A 26,983-nucleotide genomic window follows, 5' to 3' on the forward strand; every position below is an offset into this window, starting at 1 on the left:
TCAGGTCAGAACAATGTGTGTTCCCTTGTCCAGCTCATGTCGGGGAACCTCCCCATGCTGGAAGTGTTTACAGTGGGAAAATGTATGAGAGCAGTGTCACCACACCGCCCCTATTACATCTCTCCCACGCATTCAATAAAGGCTTCGGCCCCAGTGTTCACAAAAACACAAAAAATCAAATGAATCCATTACAGAGAGAAAACATCTCTCTGCAACCCCTTATGTCGCCCCTAGGTTGTCCACTTGATTGGCGCATTTCAAATGAGCAAATCGGGCATAAACGCAGCTATAAGCGCTTCCCCGGCTCATGTGGGGTCACTTGCGAGTCACACAACAGCTTGGCAGGCTGTGTCGGCTCCCTAGTGGGTGATGCAAACAATAATGAACAGGTACAGACTCCAGTTTGCCAGGAAACCCCCGCCTTTCGGCGCCGTTATCTTTTCACACATAGAGAAGAGCGCTGCTCACATTCTGAAAGAAGAAATCTCTCTCCTCGCGAAGGGGGCGATTCACAGAGTACCCCTAGATCAATGCAATCAGGGGTTTTACTCACGTTATTTCCTAGTTCCAAAGAAGGACGGCTCTCTCCATCCTATTATGGATCTCAGAGTGTTAAACAAACATTTGAGGAAATACAATTTCAGAATGTTAACACATGGCACACTCGCGCGCTCAATTCACCAGAACGACTGGTTCACATCAGTCGATCTGAAAGATGCTTTTTTCCACATCAGCATCTATCCCCTGCACAGGAAATGTCTTCGTTTTGCCTATCAGGGCATATGCTACGAATTCACAGTCCTCCCTTTCGGCCTCTCGCTGAGTCCGAGGGTGTTCTGTCTGTGTGCGGAGGCGGGCTTAGCGCCGCTGAGAATAACAGGTCTAAGGATCCTAACATACATAGACGATTGGTTAATCATAGCCAATTCCAAGGCGAAAGTGGTGCAAGACACTTGCCGTGTGCTCACGCACAATACATCACTCGGGTTCAGGGTGAATGTGAACAGGAGCAATTTTACACCAGAATTGTCCAGAGTGTTATATTCCTGGGTCTGGAGCTGAATTCAATCTCCATGCGCGCGCGCCTTTCACAAGAACGTGTTCGCTGTATAATGAATTGTCTATCACAATTCAAGGAGGGAACAAAGGTGCCATATCGCACATGTCTCAGATTACAGGGTCATGGAGCTTTCCGCTTTTCACCCTCCTCCTTTTTTATCTGCGGAGGATCAGAGGCTGAATGGTCTGTGCCCTGCGGGCTTACTTGGATAGGACCAGTGCTTATCGGAAGAGTAATCAGCTCTTTATCTCTTGGGCCCCCCTCACTCAGGGAATCCCATTTCTAAGCAACGCCTCTCGCATTAGCTTGTGGAAGCAATAATTTTGGTTTATGAATATAGGGGAGTGCTGCCTCCAGAAGGCATCAGAGCCCACTTCATGAGGGGCATGGCCACCTCTTGGGCTCTGTTCAGGGGAGTTTCATTGCTGGACATCTGTTCTGCTGCCAGCTGGGCTTCTTCCCATACTTTTGTACGTTACTACCGGCTGGATGTTACCAGGACCCCGGTAGCTCATTCTGTCTTGGGGTGGGTTCTTCATAGCCCCTCCACTGTTAGCTCCTTTTCTTTATATATATATATATATATATATATATATATATATATGCAATTGGATGCTTTTGGTGCAATTGGATGCTTCTGCAGAGGTCAGGTACGGATGCCCTTCCCATAGGTGGATCTCTCCCCTCGATGTTTCAGAGAACCGGGGTTACGTGAGTAACCTATTGATTCTTTAGTGTCTGCAAATACTACAAGAGTGTGATAAAATGGCGCTACCTGAAGCTACGCAGTGCATTTTGTGGGGCAGAGCAGAGTAAAAGCGGGCTGTTCTCACTAATCTGATGAACCTGCTCTGTTGCGGCGTGCTGTCCCAAAGTTAACACAGTGCGAGTCACGTGCGACCCATTTGAATTTGACACAGAATTCTCTGTTATAAAGCCATCTGATATGAGACACTTAAAGGCTCTGTACTGAAGCTAGTTGAAACAAGATTAAACAGCCCGTCATATTAAACTACAGTGACAAAGTAAACAGGAAAACATTGTTCATTCACAACGGTAATTACAGGCTTTTCATTCCACAAATCAGCACCCTTACAGAAATATACCTGACAGTTACTGTAGTAACATTAACTGTAGTAGTAACTGGTATTTTGGCAGAAATAGTGTATATATTTGTAATAAATGTTAATATTATTAATCTACAAAAATATGAAATATTGTATATTAGGGCAATAAAAGTAACTTTTATGGAAGTTGTTTTTATTATTTCTACATGTGTTTAGGATATTGTTTTTATTACAAATTCCATAGATTAATTGGATTTTTAGATATATATTTTGTTTTGGCAAATAAATTACATACAATAATTACAAAAACCATGGTGATCTTTTGTTTGTTTGTTTTTTTTTTTTACCTGTGATTAACATGATTTTACTAATATAGTTAAGGTAAGTTAAACTCTGGATACTATGCACAAATAATGGTAAATTGTCATAATGTCAAATTCAAAGCAGAATTTAAGAAAAAAGCTTTAAAGCTTGGACTCTCGTGACTTAAGTATGAAGTTATTACTTTTTCTCCTTTGTAAATATGTTTAGTTCTAATGAACTTAATTTGAAAAAAAAAAAAAAAATAGAATTAAAGGTAGCTACACTCAGTAACTCTTTGCTCATGTCATCTTGGACTTACAGTGACACCTAGTGGAGTGGATGCAGCATCATGCCCCATGTAGTATAAAACAGCTTTTATAAGGTTACTGATATGACTAGAGTTCTCATCTCAGGTGAGTGGTAATTATTTTATAGACATGTTTCAAAATTATAATGAATTTCTTCAGGAGGAAAACTTTTTTAAAGGGGAAAAAAAATACTGTGTGTACCTTTAAATAATTAAGAGTCTGGCAAAAGGAAAACAACTGATTGTGGTTGAGTTAACATAGTCCTAGAATAACATAGTCCTAGATTAACATGTTAATTAACCTTTGCTGTTTTTCTGTATTTTTTTTTTTTCAGTTTTTCTGTGTTAATATGAGTAAATTCTGCTGCCCAACTCAAAATCAATGCTTTATTTTAAAATGTGCATTTCCATGTGACAAAAATTATTTATTAATATTGTTAAATGCATTTGCAATTAAAACAAATATTTCAGTATTATTACTGTTTTTTGTCCTTTCATTTTTATGTTGAATTTTGATGTATAGAATATGCTGCATTTGTAGGTGTAATTTTGGTAAAAGTATTGACACCTCACCATGGACCTCACTAATTTTCAAACCTGGCTACGGCCCTGTACAGAAGTGTGATAACGGCCTATATGGGTATATATTTATAAACATCTTTTATGTGCTGCAGATGTGTGATGCGTAAAACAGGCCTTTGGCAACAAAATTCACATTGTTTTCTCTATTATGTGAAGACCATTATATTGCAATATTAATGGAATATATTACTGGTTCTGAGAGCAGCGCTGGCCTCATCACTAGAGGGTGTCCATGCTGCAGAGCAGGACCACTGTGGATTATACTCTCTCAGAATGTGGTGCAGCTGAGCCGGATTCAGTGACATAAACTCCATCCGCAGAGTGCCCCAGGACATCTACATTGACACAAACACATTTTCACTGTCATTTTCACATACTATTCATACTATTAAATGAGATTGTAGTAGGTAATTTTATTTACAATATGAAATTCCTTCAATACTGTTTCAAAAGCATCCCATGTGTTTGTTGGTTGAATGCCAAGGTTGAGGAGAGCTGGAAACTAGACAAACGGCGGCTACTTTGAAGAAGCTAAAATATATGATAGTTTTGATTTGTTTATGTTTTTGGTCACTACATAATTACCATACTTCCATTTGTGTAATTTCAAAGTTTAGATGATTTAACTACTATTCTAAAACATGAAAGGTAGAAATAATAATGAAAGAGTAGGTGTGTCCAAACTTTGACTGGTAGTTTAATATCAGATTCCCGCTATTTTCAGTATGAATACTTAATACATCACAAACACTGACCTTTGATACAAAATACTTAATTTTATGGTCTTTTCAAGAGGCAATTATTAATGTAATCTAATTAAAATATGATATATTATATATATTTATATATTAAATATTTTGAATTTGTGAAATTGGCTGTCTGTCAGCAAGTTAAGCCCTTGTTTTTTCATTGTTTTTCACATAAATAATACAGCTACAGGCAACGTCTCATAAATGAGACCTAATAATTTTGTCATGCTATGCCAGATTCGTCAAGTAGAACAAAAAACAAATAAGCCTTAAAAGTCTTAAAATATTTATTTCCTTCAGCAGAATGTCCCCTCAGCTAGATCATCTGTTACCCCCACATGTCAGATACAGACGTGGCTTATCCTGCATCTTTATCTAAACATGAAAGAATCTTTGTGGTCACAAAGCTTTATCCTTTAATGAGTAATACTTCCTGTTAATTATTTCTGAGGACTATACTAATTCCTGATGATGAAAAAGGAACGCATTTGTAATAAGATGGGAATGCTCAGAATGGTGGATACTATACCATTTTTACATACACTAGAGAAGTTATTTCTCTTATGGCACTATTTTCTGAAAAGCTGGTTTGAAACAACATGTATTCCAAACAGCAGCATATAAATAAAACTGATTTAGAAGAATAGTTCAAATTTAATAGTAAATTGAAGAGTAAAAAAAATGTGTAATTTACTTATATGTACATGCATGACTTCTTTCTTCCATAGAACACGAAAGGATTTTTTTTTAATAATGTACTGGTCAATCTTATGCAATTACAATGAATGGGCACTGCCAAGCTTTCAAGCCTCAAAAAGGATACAAAAACACCATAAAAGTATCATAAAAGTGCTTCATAAAACATGTGCACTCTATCCTGAATCTTCTGAAGTAACAATGCACATTTTAAGTCCTTATTTACTGATAATCTTCTCCTCCAGTGAGCTGTTAACTTCAGAACTCCTGAGGCCAGACCACTGATTGTGAGTTGAACAGATTGGTCCATTTTGTGAACGATTGTGACAAAATTTGTGAACCGCATCAACCAATTCCTTGAACAGATCCAAAACAAAGGAACAATCAATTCATGAACCTGTCAAAGAAGCTAAGAATAGCTAAGGCTGATGTCAAAAGTTCTGTCTGTTCAACAGCGAAATCTTTTTATGACATTTTATTTCATTTTTCAAATTCATTTTGTCATCATTTTTTAAGCTTTAATGCTCCAGTCCTTTTTGATTGTAATAGCATGGAAAATATGTAGCCAACTGGCTGTACAACATTCAAAAGCTTCTCTTTTGTGTTCCCTGCAAGAAAGAAATTCATACAGGTTTGAGGGTGAGTAAATAAATAAAAAACGAATTCATAAACTTACAAATATCAGAGAACTGAGCATCTCCTAAAGTACTAAAGCACTTACTGTACCTTATCATTGAAAGATCCCAAATGTAGAGATACTGCAGATAAAACACACCTGTAACAGGTTTTCCTTGGGTGTGGCTAATAGATTGACAGCTGATGAGAGTTTGAGAAGGTAGCTGTGCGCCAGATCACTCAGTCCTGCCCTGTGAGCCCAGTCCACGAGTATATCCAAATTAGCCCTGATCTGGACCCCACGGGACCAGTGGTAAAATGTCCCTCCTGTTCCTTCACACAAGAAATTAGCAGATGTGTTGAGTTTTCAAAGAATGAACAAGAAATATTGCTGACTGATGAAGCTGACATTTGACAGGTCTGCAGTGCTGACTCACCTCTCTCCATCAGCTGATTAAAAAGCAAAGCGTTGATGAAAAAGAAGAGGTATGCGAAGAGCTGCAAGGTGATTTCTGTGTGCACCTGGAACACTCTGACTAGCTGTAGTGTTTTGGTACAGATGTCCAGGACTCCTTTGACATCCTCTGAGATATTCAGCTGCCCACTCGCTGAGAAAGGATTACTGTCTAACAAGCTTGGGAGAACCAGGTACAGCATCTGGGGACAAAACGGAAAATACCAAATGAAAAGCATTATAAATCATCATATCATTAAACAATCCCACTAAATTTGCTCCTATAAAATTGATAGGTCCAGACCCGGACACTGATTGGTCAAAAATTGTTCCAGTGTATCTGCTAAAAGTTAATTTTGTCAACTTTTGTGACTGTAGATGACTTTCTAATATAGTCATGGGGTCACTTTAAGCACCTTAAGAAAGTAGTGAACATTGTGATGTCACAGCTCAGCAAAGACGTTAAAGGAATATTCCGGGTTCAACACAAGTTAAGCTCAATCGAAATTGGTCCCATTCACTTCCATTGTAAGTTTCTCTGTGCAAAACAGTGCAATATGGTGTGATATGGTGCACACGATACTGAATGATGCATCATGATACTCAAAGATACACAGCAATGCAGTTTATTGAAAATCTCTGTGTCTTTTTCATCAAAGTCAAGAGGGTTGCACTTCCATCAATGACCTTAAAGTTAATGGATACTGACTAATAGCCACCAAAGTCCAATTTTGAATCAAAGTACATGTAACAGATATAGGGCATTTAAGAATGCAATGTCTTAAAGGGATAATTCACCCAAAATGAAAATTCTCTTATCATTTACTCACCCTCATGCAGGTCCATACAATGCAAGTGAATGGTGAACAGCAAGTAAATGGGGCCCTGGGTGTGGGTGAGATGTCCTTTTTTACTCTAAATCTCCATTTTAACTTTCACTTTCAAATGTGACAGTGAAACTATACAGGCACCACATGTGACTTTCAGATGTAAAGGTTAAAGTGGATATTATTTTGAGTACAAAAAAAGGACTTCAAATTTTATCTGTTTCTCACCCACACTTATTATATCGCTTCTGAATATATGGATTTTAACACTGGAGTCGTATGGGTTACTTCTGTTTCCTTTATGTGATTTTTGGAGCAACAAAGGTCTGATCACCATTCACTTGCATTGTATGGACCTGCAGAGCTGAAATATTCTTTTAAAAATCTTAATTTGTGTTCTGCTGAAGAAATAAAGTCAAACACATCTGGGATGGCATAAGGGTGTATAAATGATGAGATGTTGTATGTATTTAATATGTTGTATGTTCTCTATCGTCCTCTCTGGGACTTCTCTCGTCTTGTTCATCCATCTCTCACCTACCTGAAATATGCTTTGCTTCTCACAAAGCCTTAAGACAGAAAATGGTTTTACAGGAACTATATCCTCTAGCGGAATGATGGCACTTAATGAGTTTGCTTACATTTATGTAATGTTTTACTGAACATCTGTCCTTAAATTTTTAATTACGTATGTTGTTTTACTGAAGCAGTTTTATTAGGCCAACAAGACACTTAAGGCCATGCTATATTGTGAAAAAGTTACAACTGAACAGCCTTTTTCTGTGACTATATTCAAAATATAGCACAGCCTCTCACAGCTTATTGCCTTTGTATACACCAGATTCAAAGTTCATTCCTGGCTGTCTCAAAAGGAAATGTCCCTAAAGGCAAGATAGTTAGATACATCTTATTGCCAGGCAGACAAATAAAATGGGCTGAAAAACTGGAGGAACTTCCTCCTGCCTAAGAGGTTACAAGGGCTGCTCAGATGTCTGGCGATCATCTCCATGCTGGACAGGCCATAAGCTCATACAGAAATATCTGCGATAAGATTACTCTACTTAATCATCCTCTGGCCAGAGGTGCCGTGTCACAGACTGAGCCCTTATACAAATCACCAAACAATGGGACGTCTTCTTTTCATCTTTCATCCTTCCTTCCCTTGGCTTGCACTCCCTGATACTTTCATTGCCTAAAAATGAACCAGAAATACTCTAATAAAGATTCGGAATGTCTGGAGTAAGATAAAGCACATATGTTTGCCATTTATTGCCTTCCCTGTTACACTCTATATTCAAGTAATAACCATATAAATACATTTCCAGTTGGATTTGGGTATTCACAATTGGGAAATCCTTAAAGAGCAGCAGATTGCTCAGAGAACATTGGGCCGTGTTCCAGAGAACCCACAAGAATTGTAGAAAGAGGAGACTGTCTGCTGTTGGAGATGTGTCTGCTGCGGCGTAGCCCCCACTCTCTCCATCTCAACACTCCTTTATGTGCCACACATCAAAATAGCACAATGCTGGCTTTGTTTAGTATAATTGTGTGCAGATAGCTGTATCCAGTCTACATTTGGCACCCGCTGCCCTAACCATCGTATGTATAGATTCTCGAGGAGATGCGTCTCACACGTTGACACCATCTTGGCAAAAGTTGTCCACTTTGACAGTTTGTTCTCAATGCAACTGACACAGATAGTATCCACCCAAAACCATAAAGTGGACAGAGGAAAAAGTGAGGTATGAAACCAAAGAACTTCCCCTTTTTAATCAGAGAACAAAAGGAGACATAACATTTATCTGTGAGTGTGTTCAGTTGTGATTTGTTATTAGGTTAAAGGAATAGTTCACCCAAAAATGACATTTCTGTCATCATTTACTCTCATACCCTCATGTTGTTCCAAATGTTTACTTACATCATGTCGTTCCAAAACTGTATGACTTTCTTTCTTCCATGGAACACAAAAGGAGATGTTAAAATGTTAGCCTCATTCATCATTCACTTTCTTGCATCTTTTTTCCATACAGTGAAAGTGAATGGTGAATGAAGCTGTCATTCTGCCTGACATCTCCATATGTGTTCCACGGAAGAAAGCAAGTCATACAGTTTTGGAACGACATGATGTAAGTAAACAATGATAGATTTGTGTTTTGGAGGGAACTACTCCTTTGAAAAGCCCATTTTAAGAGTTCCCATTAATCCTGCAAGTTCATCACTGGAAATGTCCACCAAAACATGCATTTATTTGTCTAAGTCCACCACCAGCTGTTTCCTCCTCAGCATGATAGAATCACACAAGCGGCCCAAAAACATTATCACAGAAAAGATAACCTGTTATTGTAGTTGTAAAATCTCAGTTTGCTTTCCAACCAGTCGTGTTTGTTTTTGATTCAGTTTTCCTATTGAAAATATTGACCTCATAATGAAGCATTGCCACTGCATAAACATAGAAAGGGACATTTTGCCAAGAATTTAAAATATAAAATGTCTTTAATGGTGGAAGGGACAGTTTGTGCCACCAGTGCAATCCAAACTGCTTAAACCTTTTGTCTCCTATAAAAATGTCTAGTTTATCAGAGTCTAAATGCTAAAATAAAAAATCGCTTTTTTAGTATGGACATGCTCACAGCGCCCGGCAATTTTTTTTTTAAACAAAATTTTCCACGACTGCAGCTAACAGTTCTTTTTGTAAAAGGAAAAGGGAATACACCTATAAGTACTTGATTATTACGATTTTTTAGTAGGTCCTCATGGTGGCGCGGTTACTCAACTCAATCTGGGTGGTGGAGGACAATACTCAGTTGCCTCCGTTTCTGAGACCATCAATCCTCGCCTCTTATCACATGGCTCACTGTGCATGACACCGCAGAGACTCACGGCATGTGGAGGCTCATGCTACTCCATGCACAACTTTATCACATGCCCCATTGAGAGCGAGAACCCCTAATCATGACTACGAGGAGGTTACAACATGTGACACTACCCTAGCAACTGGGTCAATTTGGTTGCTTCGGAAACCTGGATGGAGTCACTCTGCACGCCCTGGATTCAAACTCGCAACTCCAGGTGTGGTAGTCAGCATCAGTACTTGCTGAGCTACCCAGGCCCCCTTTTACATGCTTTCTTAAGATTATCCTAAGAAGGAATACCAAGTAGGTTCAAGGATAAAATTGAATAGGAACATAACTGATATAAATATTAATTTCAGCCTTTCAAACAAATTAGAAATTTTACAATATCCTGTGGTTAACAACATTTTGAGGTTTGGCCTTAATTCATGTAGAAATTTCTAACTATTAAAACACAATATGTGTCTGTGAGAAACATTAAAGTGCAAAAAAAAAAAAACTGAATGCGTTTGCACCAGAGGAAAATTCTCAAACACTTCAAAGTTTGAAATGAGTCATTGCCAGAAAGGAATCTCACCATGTCGGTTTATTTGGTGACCAACATTATTTTCCACAGAAGAAACACAAAACTACATTTTGGACCATCAATTCAACTTAATCAAATCACACCCATGTAAACTTTGTCTCTTTCCATGAAAAATGATTTCTTAGAGGGAATAGAGAATTGAGGATTTTCCCATGCAGAATACGGATCAATTCCAAATCCTGGTTTAAACAATTATGTCTGGAGATGGAGGGTGGGTAAAGAAAAGATTGATTTCTGTGAGAAATGCTCTTGATGATATCCACAGAAAACATTCTTAAAGGAATATTCCATGTTCAATGCAAATTAAGCTCAATCAACAGCATTTGTGGCATGCTGATTACCACAACTTTATTTTGACTCGTCCCTCCTTTTCTTTAAATAAAGCAAAAATTAAGGTTACAAAGTGGCACTTACATTGGAAGTAAATAATGGGCCATTTTTTGGAGGGTTAAAGGCAGAAGTGTTAAGTTTATAATTTAATAAAAGCACTTAACTTAATTACTCTGTTAAAACTGAATTGTTTGAGCTGCAAAGTTGTTTAAATTGTAGTTTTTGAGGTCATTTAAGGGTTTTAGGGTTTGTTGATATAATGGTGTCATGGCAACAAAGCTATAAAATTCTACATAACTTTACCAGAACAGGTTAGTAAGTGTTATCACACTAATAACATATTTACACGCATGTTGTGGTGTGGTCTGGAGTGGTGGTGGTGGTGGCGTAGTGGACTAAAGCACATAACTGGTAATCAGAAGGTCACTGGTTCGATCCCCACAGCCACCACCATTGTGTCCTTGAGCAAGACACTTAATCCAGGTTGTTCCGGGGGGATTGTCCCTGTAATAATTGTACTGTAAGTCACTTTGGATAAAAGCACTTTGCCAAATGCATAAAGGTAAAAGTAAATGTTGTTTTCGTCTTGTAGCTACTTTTTTATGTTTACAAATTGGCCCCACTCACTATATTGTAAGTGCCTCACTGGAACCCAAATTTGTGCTTTTTTTAAAGAATAGCATGGATAAAACAAAATAACTAACATTATGCCACAAATGTTGTCAATTGAGCCAAAGATTATTTAGCAGAGATTGGCCCCTTCTTTTCAGAAACTGGAACGCTTATCCAAGGAGGTCTGAGAACCCAACGGTCAACTGGTGTAGAAAGGAAATCCCACTTTACAGGTAAAAGAGCCAATCACCTTTTAGATACAGACCATCTGTCAATCAACATTAGAATGCTCATGTGCATTAGCTATACAAGCCGGGAAAATTTAGTGTTTTAGCTTAATATGAGGTAAAGAATCACAATTTATGATACCAGCAGGGTTGGGGAGTAACTGAATACATGTAATGGGATTACGTATTTAAAATACAAAATATAAGTAACTGTGTTCCAGTACAGTTACAGTTTAAATAATTGGTCATTAGAATACAGTTACATTCAAAAGGTATTATGATTACTGAAGAGATTACTTTGCATATTATTGTAATTTGGTTAATCTAATATTTAGTCCTTTCAGATGGAAAACACATACATATAAATGATGTGATCCAAAGTGCATTTGAACAGTGGTAAAACACTTTCTTATGGAAAGAGCGTTCCAAAGATGGCCAAAAGTGAACTGACTAGCAAGAAAGACCTTGATTGAGCTTGATTGAGCTTAACTAAAATTTGAATTCTCTCATCATTTTCTCGCTCTCATGTTGTTCCAAAGCCAAATGACTCTCTTTCTTTTGTGAAACTCAAAAAGGAGATACTAGGCATATTGACAGCCACAGAAACCATTCACTTTCATTGTATAAGTGAAAGTCAATGGTGACAGAGGCAAACATTCTACCATCTCATTTTTGTGTTCCATAGGAAGATAGTCATATGGCTTGGAATGATATGAGGGTGAATAAATGATGACAGAATTTTCATTTTTGGGGCAACTATACCTTTAACTCAACAAAGACTGTAAAATTGTGTGCTTTCCTTTATGACTTCAGACATAAATTATTTTATGTAAAACCTACAATGATTCTACCGTACACATATTTAATAATGGAAACAAACAACACACGCCTAAACCAAAGTTTCATCCAATCTGACTGTTTGAGTTTCTTTTTACAAGAGAGCGTTTCATTTCTAGATATAAATCAGGATATAAACGGCAGACAATGTGATCATGCCAAACAAAAAAAGATGACTCTTAAAAATAGTAAGATGTGATGTCTGCCACAAACACACAACGGCTCTAATGTAATAAAGAAAGGTTGCTGTGACAGTATCTGCTCATCATAGCATAATTTCATGTTCATGATTGGAGCAATGCATCTGTACGCTGGTAACATTTGAATTTACAGACACAATAAAAATAGGAGCATAAACTTATTCAAAAGAAGAAATGTTAAACTCTTGGTGGCTTTAATTCATCTCAGTGACTCAATGGAAGTTACTTATCAGCAGACAGCACTTGCTAAAAGGAAAGAGAAACTTTGATAAGAACTGACTTTGGCTCTATGGAATAACATAGTCTGAATGGATCTCATAGAATGCATAGAACAATAGCCAATGCAACATTTCCATAGACAGAATTTTCTATATTTGACTAAAGAACTGCCAGCATTGAAACAGACGGGAACTGCTAATACTACAAAAACACACAATATGTGTCTGTGATAAATGTATGATAAATACATTTCAGCTTCAATCGGCTTGGGAAGACTTTATATCAAGGAAAAACTTTTGAGTCACTGTACCTGTTGCTATCAACAGCTGCATCTGACAATTCTAGTATCACATTCTATGCTAGTCAACCAGAACAATACACTTGATTCATTCATATCCACAAGTCAAAAAGGTCTATCAAGGTCATATGTAAGAAAGACACCTGGAAGCATTTAAGATCGGTGCTTCAGGTCTCTTAATATCAGCATTTTAGCACTGAATAAACAGCACATACTACCACATTCACCATACGACTGTTTTTCTAGGTCTGTTAACGTGTTGGTATGGTCATCCTGATAATGTGTGGTACATTGAAACATGCTCCCAGCGCTCCTTTATTTTTCTTAATTACAATCTGTTTGACGATCAAGTTGATTATGTGCAACGTTCACAATTTTGTGGTTTAAAGAGAGATGTTGAATCCATTTTATTGCATTGGAAAATAGTCTATCTACTGGTTGACATAATGCTTTGTGCAGTTAAGACCATAAAGAACACTTCAAACTAAAATTAAAAGTGGGTCATCCATTTACTTTCCACCTCATTTTGTTCCAAACTTGTATGACTTTCTTTCATCCATGAACACAAAGTGCAAATGTTTAAAGAATATCCTGGTCTCTATTCCATATTATGAAAGTGAATGGGGACAGGGTCTGTCAAGCTCCAAAATGACAACATCATAAAAGTAGTCCAAATGACTTCTGAAGACATGCAAAGCTTTATGTGCGGAACAGACCCAAAAGTTTTTATTCACTGAAAATCATCCCCTCCACTGTAGCTCTCAAATCAAATATGGCACCTGGCGTTTGATCACGAGAAACACAAGAACCAAACGTTGATGCCCAAATTTGTAGTCCATTTGACTTCTGTAGTCCATTTTAGAGCTTTTGTAGGTGAAGATTAAAAGTTTAATAAACTTTTTGGTACAAGTCATATGGATTACTTTTAAGATACTTTTATCAGTTTCCACAGAAGTCATATTGGTTTGGAACAACATTTGGGTGAATAAATGATGACAGAAATGTCCTTTTTGGATGATCTATTTCCATAAGCAGGAAAATGCTGGCGAGCCTCACCTTAGTGAGATAATAGACACATTGCTGGAAGGTGAACATAATGACCTCCTCCAGGACCGTCATAGCCTCCTCACTGGCAGAGCGCACGGAGGACAGATACAACTCCAGCACTGCTACACATTTAAGGACAGAGATAGAAGGGTAATGAATGAATTTGAATGGGTATATAGCATTATTAGGATACTAAGAGGGTTTTCCAGTTTGAGGTTTACCGATACAATCGTTTTCCTCCTCCTCTTGAGAGATTCCATGCAGTAGACAGGGCACTTCCTTCTGGATGAAATGAAAGAGCTGGACGGAGTTAGCCATCCACAGGACTAAAGGCTCCAGAGCCTGGAACAGCTTTTCAGTACTTGGAGTGAAGGCTTCAGAGTCTGAGTCACTACTGTTAACATCAGAAGAGCAAGGAAATCTGGTTTTAATGTAAGCTTCACCAGAGACATGGAATTTTAATCCCTCTGGATATGAATATAAATGATGAGAAACCAGTACTTGCTCTTACGTTTCAGGCTGCAAAGCTGCAAGTTCCTTTGCCTTTTCCTGTATTGAAGCATAAAATAGCATATTATAGGTAGTTGATGCATAAGACTTAAGGTTAAAAATGTATACGAGTGTATAAGGGTCCTATAGTGTCTGACAAATGATTTTAAAAGTACAAACCTTTCATGTAGTCTCTTAATTAATATGACGTTATAAACGCTGTATATAGAATATTAGAGCCCAACAGTGCTCGCCCATTTTTTCAGCTGTCTTTGTTAGTTAGCTAGAGTGTATAGGGAGATCAATTTGATTGCATCATGGAAGTGGGCGGTCACTGCTGGGGTCTTTTTCCATGGTTTGTTTGCCATGATTCTCTCTTTGGTAGATTTTCCACCTCAGGATTCATGGGTAGTGTTGTTCTTCATCAAAACTTCTGCTATTATACACGATCTTGTTAATATTCATTTGAAATAATGCAGCCTAATGGCTTCAGGAGAGGCATACACCATTGATTAACAACCTTGGAGCTCATTGTAAGTACATAAAGGTTTTTAATTTATGTTTAAAAATCAATTTCCTTATGGCTAAAAAAAACGATTGGATTTTTACTTCCGGAACCAGACTGTTGCGATTTATTATAAAAAAAATAAAAATTATGTTTTAAATGGAATACAGCATGTCTTACTGCAGGACATGTCAAACTACCCTTAAGGCCCTGGTATAGTCACGGAAAAGTTCTTCTTCGTGTTTTCCTCAGAGCCAAAAAGACGTTCGAAACAGGTGAGCAGTGGTTTGCAAACATCCAGAAACCGGCCATGCAAGGCGTTTAGAAGATCATTTTAAAATAAGGATGCACGAGACTGCATGTAAAACATCAACTAATATGACATTAAACTGTGTTATCAATACCTTGACATGACTGTTTTAGCAACTCAATGATGATTTAAAGTAATATATACAGTATGTTGTAGATATTGTGTCATTTTTCACGTTTACATTCTCCATAATTGGTGGTAAAAGTTTTCCTGAATGTTTACATTGGCGAACTGTTACGAACCAACCAAACGAACTCAAAAACACCTTTGCTTTGGCCAGATATTTTTCTATGATTTGATATGAAGTTTACCAGGGCCTTTATACAGTAAGACATACAGTCACTGGTATAGACAGACAATTTCAAGTTCAAACAACATCACACCCAAATGTAAACCTACCCAAACAACCATTTGAACTTCATTGGCTATTTGTAACAGTAGCCTGCGAAGGGCAGGCATTGAGAAATGAGTGGCAGACTGCTGGAGACATAAGCACAGCAGGAAAGATGCAGTCAGTTTGCTTGCATTTTTATTCTGGTCAGTCATGGTAAATATCTCCTTCAGGATTCTGGTCTCGTGTTCCACATCATAATCCAGAACCAGCTCTACTCCATCAGAGTCTCTAAAGCATGGCAAGCCATTATACTTTCGCTCTCTTTCCGACAGAACATTTGTTTTACACTGAGGAGGCATCTTGCATATATGGGACATTGGAACAGTTGGAGAGATTGAGACCACAGGTGAGGTTGGGTCTTTATACATGAAGAGGTAATGGTCGCCCAAGCTAATTATGTCTCCAGATTGCAACTCAACATTCCGGGTGATGGTGACTCCATTCCTTTTCACTTTAGCTCTGTTGATGGGCTTCAGAAGGGTAACACTTCCTGGGGTGGAGTCAGGGGCTGGATGGACATCCAGGCGCTGGACACAGCAGTGCTGTGGGAGGATATCAGGGGCCCAAAGATGCAAAATTTCTGTATTGCCATCAATCTCAGTGGAAGTTTGTTCAACTTGGCGACCAAATACTGTGTAACTACCTATCAGTGCATAGATGATGAAATCCTGAGGAGATAATAAAATATTAGTTAGGTACTGGACACTGTGAATTGATAAAGAAACTGAAATAGAATAAAATACACAGTCCGAGATATAGATGTTTTGGCAAGTAAAACATTTTCTTAGTACAATATGTCAACATAATTTGGTAGATTAGGAAAAAATATTTTTTAATAATTTATTTAAAATACTTTAGCAATTAGACTGAATTGAGAAACTGAGAAATCCTTAATAAAAATAATATATATGTATATATATATATATATATATTAGGGCTGTCAATCGATTAAAATTTTTTATCAAATTAATTACATGGTGTCCCGATTAATCAATCGCGATTAATTACATATACAAATATTTGCTGAGAAAGCCCCTCATATAACAATAATTCAATATATAATGATTATACATATTTATAGCAATATATAATTATACATAGTTATCTTTAAATATTAAACAATTATATTTATTTATTTATATATATAAAATAAAAAATATTCAGATAATTAAAATGCATTATATTCTTGTAGCAGAAGAGTTAATCATTGTTAAGACAATGTAAAAGCGGCATTAGAATACAATGTATTGTTTACTACCATGTTATTGATCATAAGACAATCATTGGCACACAGTTCACAGCAATCCATTACACAAGTGAATTTGTCAATCAGTTTGAGATTTATTATGAGGGCTTGATTAAGGACCCAGTCAATTTATACCTGCGTCAGACATGCTTGTGTAGCGTCTCAGGTGCGTTGCATCATAAACATAAAATGTTTATTTCACCGTTTCAAGTTAAATATAGTTTAATACTCAATTTTTAACACACATCTTGAGATCCCTTAGTTCGCATTTGCACTCCTTCAAGTGTTTTGAACCCATGTCTGTGTTGTGGGTTATTTTCTTCACTGTATAAACTGTGTGTTGCTCATACAGCTGAAATTTCACTTGCTGCCCTCTGGAGTAAACAGGTGGTATTACAAGATTGCATTTCTCTGGAATTGTTCTTATTATGGTGCGATTAATTTGACCAAAAATAACGCGTTAATAAAATTTCATTTAAATTGATCCAACCAAAACAATTGAAAATTAAAAAAAGTTTATGTTATATATATATATATATATATATATATATATATATATATATATATATATATATATATATATATATATATATATATTTATTAATTTAATTTAGTTACACATCTGTTAACATTAACATAAACTTTTTTTTAATTGTCAGTTTTTTTGGTTGGTTCAATTTATTTTGTATAATTGAATATTAATATATAAAAAATATGCATACATAAAATATTCACAAATCATAAAAATAAATCATTTTTTTTAGCTGAGTCAGCCTGACTACATTATGTTTCATCAATGAAATAATTTGTATGGGTTAGGTAGGGCCAGTCAGTTCTTCTTATCAAAGATCAGGTAGAAATTGTTCCTTAAAGAAACAATCACACATTTTCTCTCTTTTCAGTATAAAATTATTTGCAGCATTTTCTTGTAGACTCTCATTTCAGCTATAAAGAAATGCCAGCATAATAGCTTTGAATACAATTCTGTGTAAATGAGCTTGGAATGGTCTCCTGTCTCAGAATGAAAGGCAATTGGTATTACACCTGAAACACTACTGTGTACAGAATATCAGTATGTTTGTACTATACATGTGTGCACGTACAAGTTAATTTGTGGGTACTCATCACTCTGTGGGAAAAGTTAATCTGTCAGGAAATGTGTCCACGCATTTGACACCCTGCTTTGGACACACCATTTCCCATCCAGTGTAAACACTCAGCCTTTTATTGCATACATGGTCCTTTTTCATGCCATTTTTCCTCTGTCGGCACATTCTGTTATTATGCAATGGAATTAAAAGGACATAGGACAATATTTTCCCATGGTGCACTTACGTCACCTGTGTTGCATTATCAAGTATAAAGGGTATGGAACATTTTGATTGTGAATAGAGCATGATTTTTATTCTGATCAGTGATGGAATTATTTTCCTATATGTTGAATAAAGAAATGAATATCCCTGTAATTCAATAGTTTAACATCATAGATTTAGATATACCGTTTACTGTATAGTAACAACTGCATAAATGTTGAAATTTAATTTGGTTATATAGGGTGGAATTGTGATGCAGAAGTGCACATAAAGAAAATGTATTTAGGCCTTGCACACCTTTGCGCAATTTCTCGCAGTGCTTAACATTTTACAGCGGGGTCGTGGTCTAGCGTCCGTCTGGAGAGAGAGAAAGCTGTAAGGGCGCTTGCACCTGAGCTAGATTATGTCTAACACCTGTCGCTAAATCCAGTGAACACGGGGAGAGTGGCATATAAGCTGCCACATCACCAGAAGAGAGAGAGAGAGAGAGAGAGAGAGAGAGCCTGGCACAAGGAAGTCCATGCTGTCTATGAAGCTGATGAGTTTATGAGTGTTCGTATCTGTGAAGCTACTGATTTTGTGACACTACGTACCTGTGAAGCTAATGAGGTTTGTGAAGCTGTAAGCGTTGAAATTGACAATTAGAAGCCTTATCTGTGCCAGAAGCCAGAAGTTTCCCTGTGTCCTCCTTTCATTCTGCTGTGGACCCTTTCACATTTAAATTCCTATGAAACCATTTTTTTTTTACAGTGAGTGTGTCAATTGTTTTTCTTTGCCCAGCAATGAAATGCCCTGACCAATAAAATATGAGCTTAGGATCATGTGTCAGAAGTGTGTGCTGCAGTTGCTAAAGCACAGAAAGCTGTTTTGACCACCGACATTAAATGCTGAGGTAACTCAAGGAAGAAATACCAACAGTGAGCATGTGTATTTCATTTTCATGAAATGTCATAAAAACTGAAAAATAAATTATCATATGGGTTTTCTTAACATGTAAATGCAATTGCTGCATCACTTCCTTGTATCCCCTTTAATAAACTAGTCTATCTGATCTTACATGGTATCCCATATTGCTGCATTTTTTGCCTTTGCATTTAATCTTATGTGAGGTTCTCCACAAAATTATGTAATAGTTATTTCTGTGCAGTTATTAATAGTCGTTAACAGCTGTGCTGACATTATCAGTTAAAGTATCTAATAATGGGTCAGACTGAAGATGGGTTTTAGTGTTTAGATAATATTGGTAAAATTGCTTGTCGATTAGTCACACCAATTGTAAAGGCGTGAATGGTGTTTTCTATGAGTGTAATGTCGATGAGGCAAGACAAAAGTTCAAGATCTAAATGCAGATCTTAATAAAGGTACGCAAAGCAAAATCTGAATATCCTCAAACACAGGAAACATTAGAAATGAATAAAACAAACATTACAACTATAAATGACAAGAACTGATAAGGAACAGAGGAAAACACAGGGATTAAATACACTAAACAAATGAGAAAACACGGAACACCTGGGACTAATAATCATAAGAACCAAAGAAACAAAGAGAATGAAAAGAACTACAAAACCTATAATAATCAAACAAAAGACACGAATCAGAGATCAAGGCACTAGGGGTCTCAGAGAACAAGGCACTAAGGAGCAAGGCAGCTGGGAACTCAAGCAACAAGGAAACATGGAACTCAGGGAGAGAGATATTAGAGGGCAAGATACAAAGGGAGTCAGGGAACATGGCACTGGGAAACATAGCACTGGAGAGCAAGGCATTAGGGAGCAAGCCAGCTGGAAACTCAGAGGGTTGAGCCACAGACTGGTCGCTGGTGTATGATAGGTGCTGGTTACTGAGATAAGCAATAGACTGGTTGCTGGTGTCTGATGGTTGCTGGCCACTGGACTGAACAAAGGGCTTGTCAACAGTTGCTATGGACTGGAATGGATAATCGATAGTCACCGTGGACTGGACAGGCTCGAAGGTCACCGGGGGCTGGACAGGCTCATCGACGGCATCAGGTAACTGGACAGGCTCGTCGACAGCTGGCAGCGACTTGGGAATGGCCTCTGTGGCCGTGGGCACTGGCAACGACTGGGGAACGGCCTCCGTGGCCATGAATGCAGGCAGCGACTGGAGAGCAGAGGCCCTTCTCCTCCTCCTCTTCTGGATGGCCAAGAGCACTGCTGTGGGAATGGTCTCCATGGATGAGGATGCTGGCACTGGGACGGACAAGGCATCAGATGCTAGCTCTGGGATGGACAAGGCTTCAGGCACTGGCTCTGGGATGGACGAGTCTTCAGGCACTGGCTCGTTGACCGAGGCAGACGTGGGCATTGGCACGTTGACCATGGCAGGATTGAGCATACCGGGTGCCACCTTCGGTCTGAGGGGAACCACCGGGACCACAGAAGTTGAGACTACCTCCAGCAAGAGAACGATGTTATGCTCCCATGAAGGGTATAGACTGATCCAGAGTGATTTTGATGTATTCCCTCCATGTGAGCTCTCCCATCTCTGGCAAATCTGTATTGCCATAAAAATTCAGGCCAGTCTAGAAAATTAAACTGAGCTGAGAGTCACTCCAGTTCTACTGGCTTGCCAAGATATAAAAACCCGACAAATATTCCCACAAAGAAAGTCCTGCCCAACATAGCTTGTCAAATTCTGCTGCTAGATCCATATTTCTGTCAGTTCTTCTGTAATGTCGATGAGGTGAGGCGAAAGATCAAGATCTAAATGCAGCCTTTAATGAAGGTTTGCAAAGCAAAATCAAGAAAACAAACAATACAACCATAAAGTGTACATACTGACAATGAACAGAGGACAAAACAGGGATTAAATACACAAGAAACTAATGAGAAAACAAGGAAAGCCTGGTACTAATAATCATAAGGAACCAATGAAACAAAGACTATGAAAAGAACTACAAAACCCATAATCAAACGAAAGACACAAGTGAACAATAAAAATACATAGCGCCCCCGGTGGTCACCAGGGTAATCCTTACAATGAGAAAGGGCCATTTGTTGGCGATTCCCTACGCATAATCACATAGCCTCCGGTGTTAAAAGGCTTTCTGAGTGTAAAAGTTAAAGGTGAAATATGAAACTTTTTCAAAGTTAAAGGGATAATTCGCTTCAAAATGAAAATGTTCTCATTATTTAATCACCCTCATGGTATCCCAGGTGCATATGACTTTCTTTCTTCACCAGGACATATTTGATGAAAAATAGAAAAATCTCAGCTCAGAAGGTCCTTAAAATGCAAGTGGATGGTGATTCGACATTTGAAGCTCCAAAAATCACACATAGTCAGCATAAACCTCATCGGTACGAATCCAGTGGTTAAATTAATGTCTTCTAAAGTGATAGGATCTCTTTATGTAACAAGGTTAAAAGGGGCAAGGAGGCGGGAACCAGATGAAGCATCAAAGTAATATTTTTATGAAAACTTAAAAAACACAAACATAAACACACACACACGGCAGCTGTGTGTGGCTCTCTCTCTCCCGAACTGCCGTATCAGGCTCTGCCTTATTCCTCTCCTCGGCTGATTAGCCTACACACTCATGGCCTGGCCCCGCCCTCCTCTTTGTCACATTAAATTATGAGAGAATTTTCATTTTTGGGTGAATCATCCCTTTAAAATAATTTCTCCTAGACTTTTATAGGCTATGTTCTCAAGAAACCTGTTTGAAAACAATTGGTGCTTCAGTGGCGGCAGAGATTGTACAATTTACCTAATTTTAAAAAAAGGTAATGTTAAGTCAAGTGAAGTCATTTTTATTTGTATAGCGCCTTTCACAACACACATCGTTTCAAAGCAGCTTTACAGAAGATCAGCATTAACAGAAGATAAAACTGTAAAATCTATAATGTCTTAGAGTCATCATTGTGTAGTTTGATAAAAATACGACTGTGAATTGTGTTTAAAAATAAGTAATTACATAATAATTGTATTTATAACCCCAGTGAACAAGCCGAAGGCGACTGTGGCAAGGAACACAAAACTCCATAAGATGTTGGTTAATGGAGGAAAATAACCTTGGGAGAAATCAGACTCACTGTGGGGGCCAGGTAAATAAAGGTAAATAAGCAGTAAAGAAAACATCTAACCCAATGCAATGCAAATAAACTAAAATGATTCAGAATTTTGAGGATGCTGGAAACAAAATTTTGCAACATTGATAAATCACTTCATACCAGAATATTCCAGAAACAGCGACTCATGTGTTTAATGGGGCAAAGGAAAGAAAAGGGAGCAAGGAAGTGGGAGAGTTGGGTGGATGAGACGGGGCTTTAGTGGGAAGGAGGAGGCAGAGATATAGTGGGAGTCTGTCCTACCTGTCTGTAACTGAAGCCCTGCAGAAGTAGGAAGTACGGGAACTCGAGGGGCGGGTGAATAGAATACTGTGTAGAGTTGTCGTCGCTACTCTCTGTCTCCTCCCTTTCATTGGCAGGACAGTGTGTTGCTTTGTAGGCCTCGGAATCTGGCTCCTCCCCCTGTGATTGGTTCTTGATGTTTTTGTGGGCCTCTGAACAGGAGTGACCACAGGTGCTTTGAGCCTCTGCTGTCAAGTTCGTCTCGCTTAGACTCTTAAACAGATTGTGTTTGCTGTCCACTGCACCATCTCTTCCACCCAATTCCAGCAGAACATATTTACCTCTGGAGCGGATCTTCTGCAGCTTTCGTGCCTGTGCGTTTATGCCTGGAGAATAAGAATATAAAATGTACTGAGTGCTGACATCAAGTGGCTATGTCCAGTTCCTTGAGTTACTTATATTAAGAAAATAGTTGATGTGTTAGTGTCTATCCAAATGTACAAAAATCTATGTGTTCTAGAACCACACTTTACGTATGAATACCTACGAATACTAATGAGATCACAGGTGAAAATTATATATTTATATATATGTCAATAAAACTACATCTATAGTTTAGGCTTTTCAACTGGCAAGTGCTAGCTATAAATAATTTAGTAAATGCTGCCAAATACAATGTCAGTGTTCCAAACCCATGTGACTGTCTTTCTTCAGTGGAACAAAACAAGAGATCACCAGTCACTTTCATTGTATCTTTTTTCTGTAGAGTAATTTTCAAAAAATCTTGGAGCACAAAATCTCATTTTGTGCTCCATGAAAGTAAAATAGTCTTCAAGGTTTGGAACAACAAAAGGGTGAATAAATAATGAAAGAACATTTTATTTTTGGTTGAACTAACTCATTAAACAGAGCAAATTATCTCAGTGTAGGTCAACATAAAGGCAATGCCTTCAAACTGGCATCTTGTAAGTGTGCCAAGGTCAGTATAAACACAAAGTGGTTTGTTGGCAGGAAGGAAGCACAACTTAGAAGGACGAATAAAACAGGGCAATTTGGTGGCTCAATTTTGGTTGCCAGTACACCAAAGATGTAAACAAGGCCTGTTGAAGAAATGACAACTTGATTGCAGTTCAGCAGTTATAATTGTAAAAACATTTTTAATGCAGTGTTGGGCAGTGGACAGTCATTACCTGCTGTCACAGTGTCCCTATCTTTAGAGATATTTTCCTCCACAGAGGCCTTGCGCTGGATCTCAAATCGGCGGGCATAGCCCTCTCTGGGCTTCCAGAGGGACTGCAGCAGGAGAGGCTTCTCATTGTCCCCTACCAAACGAACACATTCTGTCCTCCAGGGGTGATCTCCAATACACCCAATCACATCACATAACACATAGTCATCAACATGTTCTTTGCTTAGGGAGTATCTAAAATAATAACAAAAACAAACAGCAGAAAAACAGATGTTCAGTATTGTATGGTGTTGCACTTCTATATTCAGTTTTCCAGCACATTTTGACTAAAACATATCCATGACTGTTTTAGGTATGGGCACTTCAAGTTATGCTGTAGTTGAGTACTCTGACATATTAAAAAAAATTTAAAGCAATAACTTCAAATTTTGAATTTGAATTAACCCTTCAACCTTTAAACATGTTTTTCATTTGAAAAAGATTAGCACTATGCATAAACAACATCATCTAGATTCAAAAATTAAAAAAGGCATGAATACAGTATGAAACATAGGATTACATTCTAAGTCTTCAGAAGCAATAAAATCACTTTAAATATTTTTTTTGAGTGAACTACAGTATTCCATACAATGTCACGTATCCACAGTACCAACCAATGCACTTAATTGTAATGGCAGGGGTCAGAGAAGCCGCTTTCATTTCACAAATGCACAAAGGAAAATCAAATAGCAATTTTCAAGTAGTGTTTTTACTAGTGTTTCAAGCTGTAAATTTAAAACTGAACAAGTACTTGATTAATTGACTTCTCATGAACATCCCTAGACTATTCTATGATTGCTCGATAAGGATTTAAAAAAAGAAATAAATAATGGAGTCTGCAATCACAAAGATATAAGATATTTTAATAAGATGCACTTTCTGCGCCTCTAGCGCCACCAAACAGTATTGCAAAAATAAACTTGGTTTAGAAAAGAGCTTTCTGAATAGTCTGCCACTAGTCAAACAAAGAGTTAGTGGGTCTAAGTGGGTCTCTAAAAACAAACAGCAATTTTCAAAGAGTGACAGAAACATAGTATTTTCAGTTTCCTATGAATAATTTACTAATTATCCTATTAATGGCTTAAAGTCATCTCTGCATATTAAACTGGGATAGGGGAAAGTATTTTAACACAGCAACAGTCACTCATGCACACATAGAGGAATTCTGGTTGTAGAATGAGGGGGAAAATTTTAGGAATTTGGTATTTGAGTGCTGACTCAGTATTCTATTCAAACTAAAGCAGCTTGCTTGCAAGGGATTCATTTCAACAACAATTTCCCACAAATCAATAGAAACATTTGGTTTGAAAACATCAAATGCATTTACAAGAAGGGACAATAACCCATGAGCACAATAGCTATTTTGTGCAATTTCTTAAATTCCAAATCCTCCTGTAAATCCTTTGTTTACAAGTTTGTTCAAAGCAGGAACAGGGCAAAAGCATTATAAATTAAATCATTATCAAACCCTATTTTATTATCCCAATACTGAATACACAGTGGCCTGAAAGGTATTTGGACAGTTAGGTCACACTTAAAAATAACTGCATTAAATAACTTAATATCAAACCAAGTGGCTAAAGTGGCAACTTCAATTTTCATTTTTGATTTGTAGTGGATGTATAAAGTCAGTCCACCCTAAGTTCACACAATTGTCCTAGCAGAGAAACCACATGTGTAGTTCATCATTATGGACATGTAACACAAAGTTTGACATCCACAAAGTGTCCAAATACTTTGTCTACATTTTGAACAGTATACCATTTAAAAAATAAACAAATGTTTTTTTTTATGTGAAATGCATTGCTTGAAAAGTGTTTGTGCTGTAATTTCTTTAAAATAAATATCACTTGGTTTGATATTTTGCTACTAAATGCAATGACATTTCTACATTTTTTATATGCAGCTGAACTGTCTGAATAGTTTGTGTGGCCACTGTACATCAAGTCTTTTATTCTGCCATGAAAAAATGTAAATCGAAAAAAGTTGTTGCAGATAAAGTGGTGTATTTAAGACAATGTTCAAAATCAAAGGCATTATGTGTTCATATTCTCCTCAATAAGTATGGTCTCACCTGGCTAATGCCTCTTTGACCAGCTCTTTGGCACTGGAGTGTGTTGTGGCCAGTACACTTTTGTAGTTGGCTCCTTCACAGATCTCAGTGCCAAATATCTTCAGAATGCCTGGAGCCGTGATATGATTTGACAGCTCAGAGGGATCCTCTGTCACCACCTCCTCTCCTGAAGCAGCCATCTCCCCAGAGCCTCTCCGAGAACCGCGGCCAAACACAGTGGACAGTCGATGCTTGTGACGGCGGATCTTGTTCTTCGCAGGTTGCAGGATGCCCACACTCTCCACTGATCTGGCCGTACCACTTGATGAGCTAGACCTGTGGAAAGGACACAGGATTTATCTGTTGTCCTGTTGGGTGGAGTGTCTATAGATGCAGCAGTTAAAGTCTTGTGACTCTTCAGACCAAGGTTTTCAGATTTCTCTGGTTGTCCATCTCTAGGTTGTTCCTCATAAATGAAAAGTGGGGTTTATAAAATGAACAAAGAGGTACTACAGAGAAATCTGAAGAAAAAAAAAACAAAAAAAAAACTTGTACCTTGCAAAAGGCTACCCCTAAATATTATTCCTGATCCTGTAATCTGCTTATTTCTGAATAAAAGCTCTGTAAAAAGCCCTCACTATTGCGTCAGCACCATAAAATGTGTCAAGTTTGGAAGCGGGAACTAAAATCCTTTCACACTAATCATTCATCATAAAGACACTTTTGTGAAAGGCCAGTAGCTTATATCTATCAGGTGTGTAATTAAAGTGCAATTGACGTGTAATTATAGGTTTAATATAAAAAGTATTCCATATAGTTGACAAAGGTTGTCATTTATACAAATAAATTACAAAAGTGTTCATGTATACACTTCAAATGAGCCGTTTAAAAACTGAACTTACTGGACGGATCCATTGCTCTGTTTCCTCCCGACCCTGGATAATCTTCTCCTGGAAGCGCCGACTGGTAAACCCGCAGGTGAGACTGGAGGCGGTTTGGATTCCTGAGAGCTCTGCTCGTTCCCTATCATCGTTCCCAAAAGTTTTCCAGCTGCTCTTTCAGTCTAAGAAGCGGCCCCGAAGGATGACTTGCTCGTAGCAAACCGAGCACATCGATCATACTTTGTAATACACAGCTGTAGAAAAGCTCATGACAGAAAAAAAATCTTAAAATCAACCCTGTGAACGGACTGGCACTCAAGACTAACCTTTCTGCTCTATGTGTCCATTAGTTGGTATGGGCTGTGTCTCAAAATCTTGAT

At 37.7% G+C, this 26,983-nt stretch overlaps 1 protein-coding gene across 1 annotated transcript in view; it reads right to left on the reverse strand.

The window, feature by feature from the left end:
• LOC127633795 (ras-associating and dilute domain-containing protein-like) overlaps window positions 1-26,764 on the reverse strand; it is a 35,228-nt gene extending 8,464 nt beyond the window's left edge. The window contains exons 1-11 of the mRNA XM_052113111.1: window positions 26,625-26,764; window positions 25,744-26,058; window positions 23,632-23,864; window positions 22,463-22,827; window positions 15,572-16,234; window positions 14,380-14,417; window positions 14,096-14,229; window positions 13,878-13,987; window positions 5,817-6,036; window positions 5,540-5,712; window positions 3,510-3,654 (exon numbers count right to left, since the gene is read on the reverse strand). Of these exons, the coding sequence (XP_051969071.1) occupies window positions 3,510-3,654; window positions 5,540-5,712; window positions 5,817-6,036; window positions 13,878-13,987; window positions 14,096-14,229; window positions 14,380-14,417; window positions 15,572-16,234; window positions 22,463-22,827; window positions 23,632-23,864; window positions 25,744-26,058; window positions 26,625-26,752 (2,524 nt within the window). The 5' untranslated portion in view covers window positions 26,753-26,764. The remainder of the gene's footprint in view (window positions 1-3,509; window positions 3,655-5,539; window positions 5,713-5,816; window positions 6,037-13,877; window positions 13,988-14,095; window positions 14,230-14,379; window positions 14,418-15,571; window positions 16,235-22,462; window positions 22,828-23,631; window positions 23,865-25,743; window positions 26,059-26,624) is intronic.
• Window positions 26,765-26,983: the final 219 nt, after the last annotated feature.

The sequence above is a fragment of the Xyrauchen texanus genome, chromosome 40 (assembly GCF_025860055.1).
Source record: "Xyrauchen texanus isolate HMW12.3.18 chromosome 40, RBS_HiC_50CHRs, whole genome shotgun sequence".
NCBI classification, from domain to species: Eukaryota; Metazoa; Chordata; class Actinopteri; order Cypriniformes; family Catostomidae; genus Xyrauchen; species Xyrauchen texanus.